The sequence below is a fragment of the Phalaenopsis equestris genome, unplaced genomic scaffold, assembly GCF_001263595.1.
Source record: "Phalaenopsis equestris unplaced genomic scaffold, ASM126359v1 Scaffold000417, whole genome shotgun sequence".
NCBI classification, from domain to species: Eukaryota; Viridiplantae; Streptophyta; class Magnoliopsida; order Asparagales; family Orchidaceae; genus Phalaenopsis; species Phalaenopsis equestris.
The window spans coordinates 432,305-444,760 of record NW_018164858.1 but is presented as its reverse complement, the minus strand read 5'-3'; the positions used below and the strand labels follow the sequence as shown (position 1 = coordinate 444,760).

General features: G+C 31.2%; 1 protein-coding gene across 1 annotated transcript in view; it reads right to left on the bottom strand.

Moving 5' to 3' along the window:
• The window catches only part of LOC110027156 (flowering time control protein FCA), a 64,816-nt gene extending 57,692 nt beyond the window's left edge, over window positions 1-7,124 (bottom strand). The window contains exons 1-3 of the mRNA XM_020728468.1: window positions 6,718-7,124; window positions 5,648-5,718; window positions 4,022-4,100 (exon numbers count right to left, since the gene is read on the bottom strand). Of these exons, the coding sequence (XP_020584127.1) occupies window positions 4,022-4,100; window positions 5,648-5,718; window positions 6,718-6,997 (430 nt within the window). The 5' untranslated portion in view covers window positions 6,998-7,124. The remainder of the gene's footprint in view (window positions 1-4,021; window positions 4,101-5,647; window positions 5,719-6,717) is intronic.
• Window positions 7,125-12,456: the final 5,332 nt, after the last annotated feature.

Below are 12,456 nucleotides of genomic sequence, written 5' to 3'. Positions count from 1 at the left end.
AGTGAAATGCCCCAATGACCAAACAAAAAAACATTAAGTGTGAAGCAAAGACAGAAAAGATGTAAATTTTAGCCTCCGCCAATCTTCTTTGAAATATGTCCTCAAGCAAACAACCAGTTCTAACATCAACGAAACATCAAATTCTATAACCACAACAAAGGCTTAATGAAAGAATACATAGCGCATATCAACCAATACTCTTGACAAATGGAAACATTTTCTCAAAGCATGGACCCATAACATAACCAACACCGCTTTTGCATAGAAAGTATAAGCATAGTCCACATAGAAAGCGGAACCACCATAAAGAAAGGTAGCATCACTTGGTGCCGCAAAATAGTCTAATGAAAACATCCATGTATAAACCACAAAATTCCCATGAAAAATGGAAATAGCTCCTTGACCCATAAACATTAACAAAATCAATCTCACTTTCTTGTAAATTCATTCACATGTTTCGCATAACCTGTAGTCAGTCATCTCACAACCAGGGAATACTGCTACAAGAGAAACTAGAACACAAACACAACAGAATCTCACGATGCCATAACCCAGTACTAAATCTAAATGAAGGTGATACAATTAGTTGTGACGCAAACATTACAAACTACAGCACCCAATTGCAAGAAGCCCAAAAGATCCAAACGTACGAAAATAATGATGTTTTAAAACAGATTAATATTACAATGACTCCATCATGATATGAAGACATTCCAAAAGATCCTAGTCACTCAAATTCCAATTCTCAAGATCATGTATAAATAAACCATAATGCAACCAGAAAATGTTAATAAGGAACAGAAACAAGAATGATGCCAATCACACTTAACTAATATCAATAACAAAAAAATTTCCAACTGCAGAATAAAAATATATAAGGCAAACAGCCAAAAAAGACTGCTAAAATGTTGTTACGCGCATAAAACCTCATTACAGCTTATTCAAAATGCAGCACTTGTTACCAAATAATAAATCATTTCTAAGGTGTAAAAACAAATTGAAGCATTTCTCAGGCGTAAGAACAAATGGAAATAAACTACTTTCAAAAGACAGGAGAGGAAGGAGAAGCATAGAAAGTACAGCTGTGAATTTAGCTCGAAGATCGTTAATTGCTCGAAAATTGATTTCCATTTTGGCTCGAATCAAGATCGGATTGAAATAAACGAGCCAAAATTTTTTATCGAATTTATTTCAAACCAATTCGAGCTGATTTCGAGCTAACGAAATCGGATCGTTAACCACCCTAGTGATTTCAAAGATGGAATTTAGCAAATTTAGCTTGAATATCATTAATCACTCAAAAATTGATTCAAATTTTGGCTCGGATCGAGATTAGAATAAAATAAACAAGCCAAGCTATGAGCCAAAAAATTTGGATCAAATTTTTTTCAAGCCGATTTTGAGCCGACCCAACTCGGCTCGAAATCGAATCGTTAACAGCCCTGATAAAAAGGTTCTCTAGGTCCAACTTACAGGTTTTATTTTCCGTATTGAAAATTACACAACAATATGATGTTGCAAGCTTGGCATATGAAATTACCAAAACAGAACATTTCAGGATCAACCAAACACTTAAAAACTAAGCAACATGCAAGAGTAATATTGCCACAGCAATGGCCTTCAACATACAAATAAACAAAAGAAAAAATGGCTTTCAGAAAGTTTAAGAGCCCTAAACTAAAATCATAAGCTTGAGACTGCCTTGATGACCTGGAAGGCATGCTCATAGCACGATTTATTGAACTGAATCGGTCATTCCCTTAAATATGCACTGAAGCTACAGTAGAGAAAATTGAGGTTCTATACATAGAAGGCATGAAAGTGGGCCAGGAGCAATTGTTAAATTTCTTATAGAGTAGCTTGAAGGTCCCAGCCTCAAATCATGAAAACAACCGCTTTGAAAAAACTTAGATAAGGATGCACACATAAACCACTCCCCAAACCCTATATCAGCAAGAGCTTTATGCAGCATATAAGACTTTTTAAGAAAAAATAAGAAATGTAAGAGAGCAGCAACAGATGTGCAAAGTTGCACGGTCTTGAGGACCAACAATTCCAAAGTGTGCAGGCCACATCAAGTTGAAGAAAACCAAGGTCATCCATAAAAGCTTCCTGTTAGAGCTACTAAATTTTTTTGACATCAACCTTGGGGAAAATGTTGATCAACCAAATGATCTTGGAGAAATGTTTTATTATGAACCCAAAAGATGAATACATCATATGTTATGGGAATGATCTGGAAATAAAGTTTGATATATAGTTCACGAATAGCAGTTTTTATGTTGCACTGTATCTGAAATGATATGGCCATACAAAGATCTCAATTTTTTAATGCATAATGGCAGCAGCACCAGTCAAGTACAAGCCCACATGCCAGCGGATCACTTAGCAAAACATCATTCTTTCATGTGCCAGATATATAATGTTCCTGCAACAAATGTGCCAGATACACAATCACGACACAAGTGCACTCAGATAACAATATATAAATCTCACAATCCAAAAAAGAATAGGGAAACTTTGAAAATTTTGAATTGTTCCAGCATCATGATATTACCAAGTCATTCCACGAGTTTTGTACTCCTTTCGGAAGGGGAAAAGCAGCTCAAGTATTATTGGATGAAAAAAAAAGGTAGTCCAAGTGTGACAATAAAGCAATTGCCACAAAACATTACTCCAACATTTGACAATTTTATTGGTACATTAATGAAGAAAATAAGTACCACCAATAAAACATAATAAGGGCCATTAAGCTCAAATATTCCTGCATAAAAGGCTCCTGATCTCATAACTCAGCCTATTTATAACTTCTAAAGGATGATGTCAAAGGAAAAAAATCAAGTAAATTTTATTATCCAGAACCGAGCATACCTAGGATGATTAAAAATTCCATCTCCAGAGAATTCCTAGCACAAATCATCAACACAAAAATGAAACAGAAACAAGTATCATCCAACCTCACATACTCCAGAACATCATCCGTGAGTCAAAATACCATTCATTAGTGTGTGTTTCGCTAATGATATATTTCCATGTATTTAAAAGCATTCATCCATTCATAAATCGGGAGGAAACGCCCATGCTCCAGAATCCAAATATCAATGTCCAGGCCACAACAACAAAGCCAATGATACCACATTCATATAGAATATAGAGAGCATCTATGTGTATCAATAAAACCACCAAAACCAAACAAGTATATAATATAGATTACACATTTTACACAGCCAATAATCAACATCCAACAAAAGCAAGCCCAAAGAATAATTCTCCAAAAACATTAAATAATAGGACATCTAACCCAACAAAATATGAACCAAGTGATTCCATGCTTAGTGATGGAGCAATACGCCCACTGCAAGGTGAATAAATTATTTAAACCTTCATGAAAGTTCGATCCACAAAGTCCACAGAGACAGATTTTAAGAGAAAAATAACTAAAAACATTTCTAAAGCACATCCTTATAAGAATCAGTTCAGAGTATCAAACATCAAACAAAATCCAGGCCATCTAGTACATAAAATGAACTCAAACATTTATGGAATTAGTATTTGCTTAAAATTCAGGAAGAAAGCAAAGCTTTTATTACGTAAAAATACGTATAGTTCTCATCACCGTTTCACATAAATAGTAAGCTTATAGGAACAACTGCCACAAATCTTTTAGGGAAGAAAAACTCAAAAGAAGTCATTCCCTTCCATTGCTATAAGCAGTTCAAAAGTGCCTTAATTGCATACCAAACTTTAAATCAATAAGCATCAACATGTGCAAACATTTCATCAACATTTTGGCTGCTGTCAATATAGAAATGACAATGTCAAGTTTCCCTTTTTTTCTTTGAGGAACTCAAGACGACCATGACCTCATAAAAATGGGCAGGTTGCCACAGAATACAACCACTCTGATCAGATAAAAACATTATCTGAGAGAACTTATAAATGAATTGCTCCCCAAAACCTCAAAGGACCTGTTAAAGAAAACCTCAATGTATCACGAACATGAGAAAACATCTGAATCTACCTTGTTGGTGACCAGTTCGCCAATCCTTAATTAAAGCCACTTCAACAACATCACCATGTTCCTCAAATAAAGGACGAATCTGAAAAAAATATAAAAGAAAAACTGTGGCTGAGTAACCTATCACTTGGCCAACTGCTTCAAGAGATACATTCTTGAAAAATAGGGCATGTATCATAATATTAGTTATAATATAAAATATTTATAAGAAAAAGGTTGTAATAGAATAGTGGAAAGCACCCAAAACAATACAGAATTTGATTACAAAAATTTAGAATAAAAAATAAAAAAATTACATATAAACTTTATTGGAGTAAATTTTTAAATGAAAGTAGCAAAAGATATGCATGAATTGTAAAAGTCATATGGCAAATCCACATAATTGGAAAGTTGCACAAGATCAACACCCACGAGAAATGGTTTTATAAAATTAAGGCCTGCACAGATAGGCAAGATGGTATTGTAAACAGAAGAGAAACACTTCAGGCGTTTACATTCTTAGGGCTCAAAATTAAAAAGCATGCTTTCAAATAAATGATTTACTAGATTCCATCATTTGGTTGGATCGTTGAAATCAATATGAATTTTCAACTGATCAAAATCCCCCAAGAAATGAGTATTTCACTTTCATCGCTTTCTAGAATATATTTCCTTCTATGAGCAAGCAATTCAGCCCTTACGGAACATGGAATTTTTCACAAAGTTTCCCATGCCTGAAGGAAAACCAAATCAATTGAAAAAATAAAAATAAAAATCTCAAAAGATCTGTTAGAAGGTACGGTTATAAGCTATCCAACCCCGAGTAGAAGAAATTAACAGCATGCATGGCAACAACAACATGCACAGGATTTACAAAATTAAAACCAAGAATCAGCACAAAACCCAATTTATATTTTGCAAGCAAAAGTGAACACTCAAAGAAAACCTCACTCAAACTTTCTTTCCACCCATGACAGCTCCTTTTCTAGCTACCCTTTTAAAGTAAATAGAAATGAACTCTATCGCATGATCTTGAATAAAATGCCACCCTACCACTGCTGTTGGAACTTCTTATGTAGAAGAATAGCATTTTAAAACTAATGATATGCAAGTCTAACCACAAGATTCATTTCCACCAGCATCTTGCTACTTAGTAGCACAATTGAATAGTAAATAAATTCATAAAGCACTGGACTTCCTTTAGATTTCTATTCAAAAGCAGACCAAGACAAGACCAAAATACTTGAACCAATAACACAACCAGGTATATAAAATTTCAAGGGGTGCAGAATTATAAAATCCAACAGAATTCATTTCAAGCATGCCAGGTAGTGGAATGGAACTAAAATAACTTCATTTCGCAAAATCTACAAGTTTGCTTTATCTACTAGGATAAACACAAAATGTCAATGGAATATATCATTCAGGAGGATTGCAGAATGCAAATTCAAAACACAAACAAATACAAGTATTAATTTGCCTCATCAAGATAAAGTTCAATGCGCTAGTTTTAAGTTAAATATTTAATCCCTACATTTGGACTTAATAGACTACATTTTTTATATAAGTTCACAACATTGTTCTAAAAGGATGAGCACATTCAACAATGCAGTAGGCACAAAAAGAAAATAAATAAAATGCAAAACTTACATCTTCTTCAGTTGCAGTCTTCGGAATCGACCCAATGAACAGTTTGGCAAACTTGTTTCCCTCACCAAAGTCTGGGAAAAATCAATCACCTTGTTAGAAGAAATGCTTAACCACAAATAAAATAAATCACAGCCAAAAATAGTATAGCATATTCTAAGAAACCTGAAGTTAACTTATGAATGCCAGAAAGACTTCCCTATGTAAACACCTTAAACAATATGAATCTCAATTTATAATGAAAATGATAGATATAAATAAGAATTTGATACACCAAAAAAAGAGATACCACAAGTTGCAAATGTGTAACACAATCTACCGAAGTCCAATGAAACAGCCCTCGCACATCGGCAGACAATATCCAAGGCAAAACAAATCACTAGACTTAAATTTGGTCTAACTTGAAAGAGAACATCCACAAATTCTACCCGTGCACTGGAAACGACAAAAATCACTCATTTTCCTTTTGAAGCCCGATAGACATAATATCCTGAGATGGCTCAACCACTCGAAGTGCTGCAAGTTAAATGACTTATTACAAATAAAAGTTTATGAATCCATGCAACCTAACTTCGCAAAATTTATCCAGGATACAGGATGAATTTACACAAGCATTTTTTAAAGGTTATCATAAATTTGATTTAACTAAACTTGAAGCAAATCTTAGATGTCATAATACTTCCTAAACCAAAAATGACAGGATTCGAACGTGCAGCATTTAAGGAATTAGGTTATGTTAAGACGCTGGGAATTCAACTGAAAGTAAATCAAATAAATGGCTGAAATTCTCAAAGAAATGATTATAGATTCATAATCAAGTGATGAAGTACTGGGAATTCATATCATTTTATCCACTTCTCTTTAATACATACAAAACCTCCACTTACCCGCATTAAAACAATTTTCAAGATTTAGCGTAAACTAACGATAAAATCCAAATATTCACTAAATCTGAATTTACTTGATTACTAAATCCAACACTATTTCAATCCTATTCTCTAAAAAAAAGCAATAACAAGGAAAAAATTCATAACGCCAAAAACCCTAACTTAGGAAACCGGATCATGATCTACCTGGAGAACCTCCTCTGCCCGCAAACCCTCGCTTCTGACCACCCATCGGCATCTGATGACTACCCAAGTCCCCGTGACCATCGCGGAAACCCTGACCGCCGGCAGAAGAATAGTCAGGCTGGCCACGGTAAGGGTGGTATCGGCCACCGAAGCCTTCTCCGCCGCCGGCGATTCCACCGCCTCTAGGGAAACGTTGGTGCTGGTTCGGTTGGGTGTCTGATGGCCACCGTGACGGCATTCTCGAGTACTTTCCGCCGTCGCCGAAGCGATGCCTCTCCATCGTACTCTAGAGTTTGCAGGGGATAGCGGAGGAGATTATAAGCGATTACACCGGAAGCACGGTATCGCGCCAGTTGCACTTTCATCCCATATGCCTTCTCTCTTATAGTGCTGAATGAATTAGCATTTTCTAGGGCTCGGAGGTAATTTTATTTGCCTAAAAATATGTGGTGATGTTATTTTAATATAATAACACCACAATACTATCAATAATATTATCTACACTTAATTCGGATGTAAGTCATCTGAATGTAATAATTTTAGGAAATTTAGCTCAAAATTTGTTAATCTCTTAAAGATTGACTTAAATTTTGGTTTGGATTGTGCTCGGTTTGGTTCTACAATGAGTCAAAAGTATGAATTGAATTTTTTTGCAAGACTATTTTGAGCTGACCCAACTCGGCTCGAATCAGATCATTAACAATACTACTGATATTTGGGCAGTGAATTTAGCAAATTTAGCCCGAAGAACGTTTATCGCTCAAAAATTGATGTGAATTTTGGCTCAGATCTAAATTGAATCGAAATAAAGCGGAGCTACGAGCCAAAATTTTGGATCGATTTTATTTCGGACCAATTTTAGGCCTCAGCTCAAAATCAGATCATTAACAGCCCTAGGTTTTTCTTCTTCCTCCTTTCCTTTTTTCCTATTCCAATGATAACACTCCTCTTTAAATCTATACATAAAATACTTTCATTCAATCATAATTTATTGCATTAATGTTTGGTTAATTTTACTTTATAAATCATATAATACAACAAATTAAGAAAATTTATGATCGTTATTTAATTTTTATCTTTGTCTCAGGGCACTTTATTCGAGGTTAGTGATGTTATACATTTGATTAGTACGTTTTGAAATCATTACACAAACCCTAAACCTTAAATCGAGGGCAACATTAGACAACACATTACTTGCTTCAAATATTAATTGAAACGTATTCCAACCTTTGTCGAATTTTGTTCATACGCATAACTTAAACCTAAAATGAATTAACATTAAATTATTCACTTCGAACATTGATAGAAATTTGTTAAATTTGTTCAACTATTGATCAAATCTTATTTGAATCCAATTCAAAGCTTGTTCATATTGTTAGACAATAGTTGAACATTGTTTAAAAAATGTTCAAACCATGCCCAAATGAAGTTGAAACCATGTTGAGTACGATTCGAGCTTGGTTGGAGCGACATTCGATCAACATTTGACTAATACTTATTTAAACTTTAAATAAAATATGAGAAAGGTCTGAATATTCTATCTTTTTCAAGTTTGTTCATTTGTGTTGTTATGATATGGGATATGATTCATGTTTTTAATCATATATGTATGGAGTCATTAAACTATTCGGATAACATATAAAAATGAGGTGGTAATTAATTTGAAGTGGTTAATTTCATTGTGTTCAACTTCGAAGGCAACGACATAAAACATGGCACTGTTGAATTTTGCACTAATTAATAGTTGATAAATTTATCAATGAAGTTCAACGTGAAGATTGTTATCATGAGCCCTATGATTTATGATTTTATTTTGATGTTAACAAACACATATTTGAATATATGAACATTCTTTTGTTTCAATATTGCAAGTATATAATTATTTTAAAACAAATCATAAAGTTAAGCTTGTGAATATAATTTAAGTTTGGTCCATTTTAGAACCCAAATAAGGTGTTTAGTACCTATTTTATTTTTAATTTATTTTATTTTTGACACAAATATTTTTAGTAACCATATATTTGACTATTTTTTTAACTATTCTTAGTAAAATAAAATTTTATATTTTGGATGCATATCTTCAAAAATATACATACCCAATATTTTCAGTTGATATAGTACTTTTATCTAAAACATTGATTGAATTGTTTTCATAAAGTATTATATCATTTCACAAATATTTCATGCAGAGATATATACGTGAATTAATTTATTTTCATGATTAATCTTTTTGTTCATATGATTGGATAACTTATTATGCATTCATTAAATCAAGTTTTAACACCAGTTAACATCATTACATTTATTATAAATGAAACTCGTGTGTTTGTGTGTATGTGTGTGTGTGTGTAATCGTTCATATCAATCTTATCTTGGCTGAATTTTTCAAATCATCATAACTGTTGTATTTTGTCTAATTTAGATTCAAATTACCCGAAATGACATCTTAAATTTAAATATTTTTTAACATGACGTACATAAGTACATACATACATATTTAAAAATTGGTCAACTTAAATTAGAGGTGTAAACGAATCAACCGGAGCTTGACCCACCCTTAGCTTGAGCTTGAGCTTGATTAATTAATGGAATTTAAGCTTGTGCATGAACTTAAATCTATGAATTTGAGTTGGTTCAGAAGACCGTTTTTTATTATGAAAGAGGGAAAACAATATTAATTCAAGTTAGTGTTATAATAAAATGACAGATATAATTAACAATTAAAAGACAAAAAAATAATAAATCACTAGACATAAAAATTAAAATTTTATTTTTAAATATTCTTAATAACTCAAAGATAAAGTCGCAAATTTTAATATAATTTTAGTATGTTTTATATTATTATGTTTTTGAACAAGTTAACTCATGAGCTAAGGAATCGAGTCAAGGCTTGCCTGAGGTTGGATTGTTAGCCCATCAAGCTCAACTCAAAAGCAACTTGTTGAGTCGAGCCTGAGTCAGTTTGATTCAATTTTATCCTTAACTTAAATGACCAAATACTAAACAAGTTTATGTACTATTTTATAACATCTTTTTTGCTAGCAACATATATGACTTTACAAAATATATCCTCAGAATTTTTCACAACAGATTCAAATTTACTTTAATAATTAAAATTCAATTTAAATATCTTAGAGACATTTGGTGCATAATATAACATTATTAGAATTGTTGTTTTATAAAAGTTAAACTCAAATGAGTTGATAGCCTGTGCAATTCAATCCTTGGGTGTTGTGCAGTGTCTATGTTGTTTAAGTTCTACTAGAAATAGGGCAACAAACTAACTAAGCCAAGTTTAACAAGGTTTTGTTCAAGCTTGAGCTTGTTTATAAACTTAGTGAGATTATCCAAGAATAGCAATGTCAATATTTGACTATCAGCTCATTAGGGAACAATCATAGCCACTAGTTTCTCCTCACCAGCCTATTTCAAATCACCATAACCACATGTGGCAGCCAGTTGACATTGCTATCCTTGGAGAATCTTGTCAAATGTAGTTGTGTAAGTTTATAAATACCCTCACTTCTAGTGGCCTTCGTTACAACTTTTGATCATAAATCCATTCCTACTTAAAGGAACCTCTCCATAGCTTCTCCCCACACAATTTGCCTCTATATACCACCTTAAGGCCAACTATACCCTCATTTCCATTTGACTTCAATCAAACTCAAACCTCCTATCAACTAAGAATCCAATTGATGATTGAAGATTATTCATGTGACTTAAGAGATTGTGTGGAGCACGATAATTGTCTAGATTGCCTCTACATATTAAGGTGTGCTTAAAAAATAGATCTAGATTCTTTGGTTTTACTGTTTTATGAAGGAAAGTCAATATATCTCATGAATCCCACCGTTGGATGAACTTTGTGTATTCCAAGGATCCTTTCTAGTGAAAGGATTTCAAGGATTGGTGCTTTGATTGTTTGGATAAAACCATATTTGAATAAGTGTTTTGGGTCATTGGCAAGAGGTTGAAGATGATTCCTCTGCCATTCCAAGCGACCTGGATGTAGACATATCACCCATCCAACTTGCCACGATATTTGTGGACACACTAGTTTGGTTTAGTATCCACTAGGTTGATGCCACATGGCAATAAAGCCCATCAATGATTTCATGTTATAATAAATGAATCCCATGTGTAAAGGATTACACAATAAACCATGTTAACTATGCAATTATGTTATATTGCCTTTTAAACAAATTTAAAAAATTTGCAATTTTGAAAATACATAAACAAATCTGGGAAAATCAAAAAATTATGAAGATCTATGCAAACATAATAAAATATTTAAAAATAAAGTGAATGTGTGAATTTAAATAAAATAGTTCTAATTAATTAAATTTAAAAACTTTAATTAATTTAACAAAAATAAAATTAATTTAAAAATTAAATTTAAATCTCAATAATTAATCTTTTAATGATATTTAGTCGTATTAGTTTTCTTAAGACATGATATGCAATGCATAAATGAATTGGAAATTTTATTTTAAAAAGTCATTAAATAAAAATAAAATTTTAAAAAATTGACATAATAATGATGTTAATACATGTTAAAACACTCTTAATGAAGTTCATAACTCAGTCATAATAGTGAACAATCAATTTTGAATTAATTTAAAATTATTTTAATAAACTTAATAAAAATAATAATAATTCGAAATAAACAAAACAAGAAAATAGCATCAACTTAAAAAAATTAAAATAAATTAAATAAAACCAATAAATACTTAAAATTTTACCATATAATTAGAATAATAGAAAAAAAGTATTAAAAATAATTTTAAAAATCTTTTATTCAAAATAAATTTTAAATAATTAAATAATTAAACAAATATGATAAATCATAATAAATCAATTTGACTTCTAATTGACTTGAATTTCATATAGTATGTTCAAAATTTTATTTTAAACATCTTTATAAATTTTCATAATATTTGGAAGTCATTTGAATTTTTATAACTTTTAATATAAAAATTTACATAAAAACAAAAATAAGAATTAAAATTTCAAAAAGATTTAATAAATCACCATATTCAAGTAAAACATTGAGGTTATTTTTTACTTCAAAATTTAATTTCATAAAATTTTGAACACATTTAAACTCAAAACCAATATGATTTAAAACTTAGGATCAAATTATTTTTGATAATAATAATATTTATAAAATTAACAAAATTTAAAAAAAAAAATAAATTTGAATTTATTTTATGCTTTAAAAGGTCTCGTATCATCTTCTTAGATAATTTCGAGTCTTTTAAAAGACTTAATAGTCTTTAAATTCATATATTTACTTTTTGGGTAAATATATATGCTTAATGCATATTTTAAGAATAAAACCAAAACTTAATACAATAAGTTTAAAACTTAATAAAACACTTCAAAATATTAAATACTTAAATTGAACCAAGTCTTTGGTAAATCTTAAATACAAAATTAAACTAAAAATTGAACATTAAAGCCTAGTCTGGACTAACCAACATAGACTACACACACATTATATGGATTGTTAGATCACTAACATTAAATTTAGATTTGTGTAATTATGATTTTCTGTGATGATTTTCTTATGTGTTTTTTGTGATTATTGACCATTGGATTGGATGTTAAAGTTAATGTTTGTGTATAAACTTGATGTTAAGACGACCATTTTACTTTTTTTTTTACAAGAGATCATGCTTTGTTATATATATATATACATATATATATATATATATATATATATATATATATATG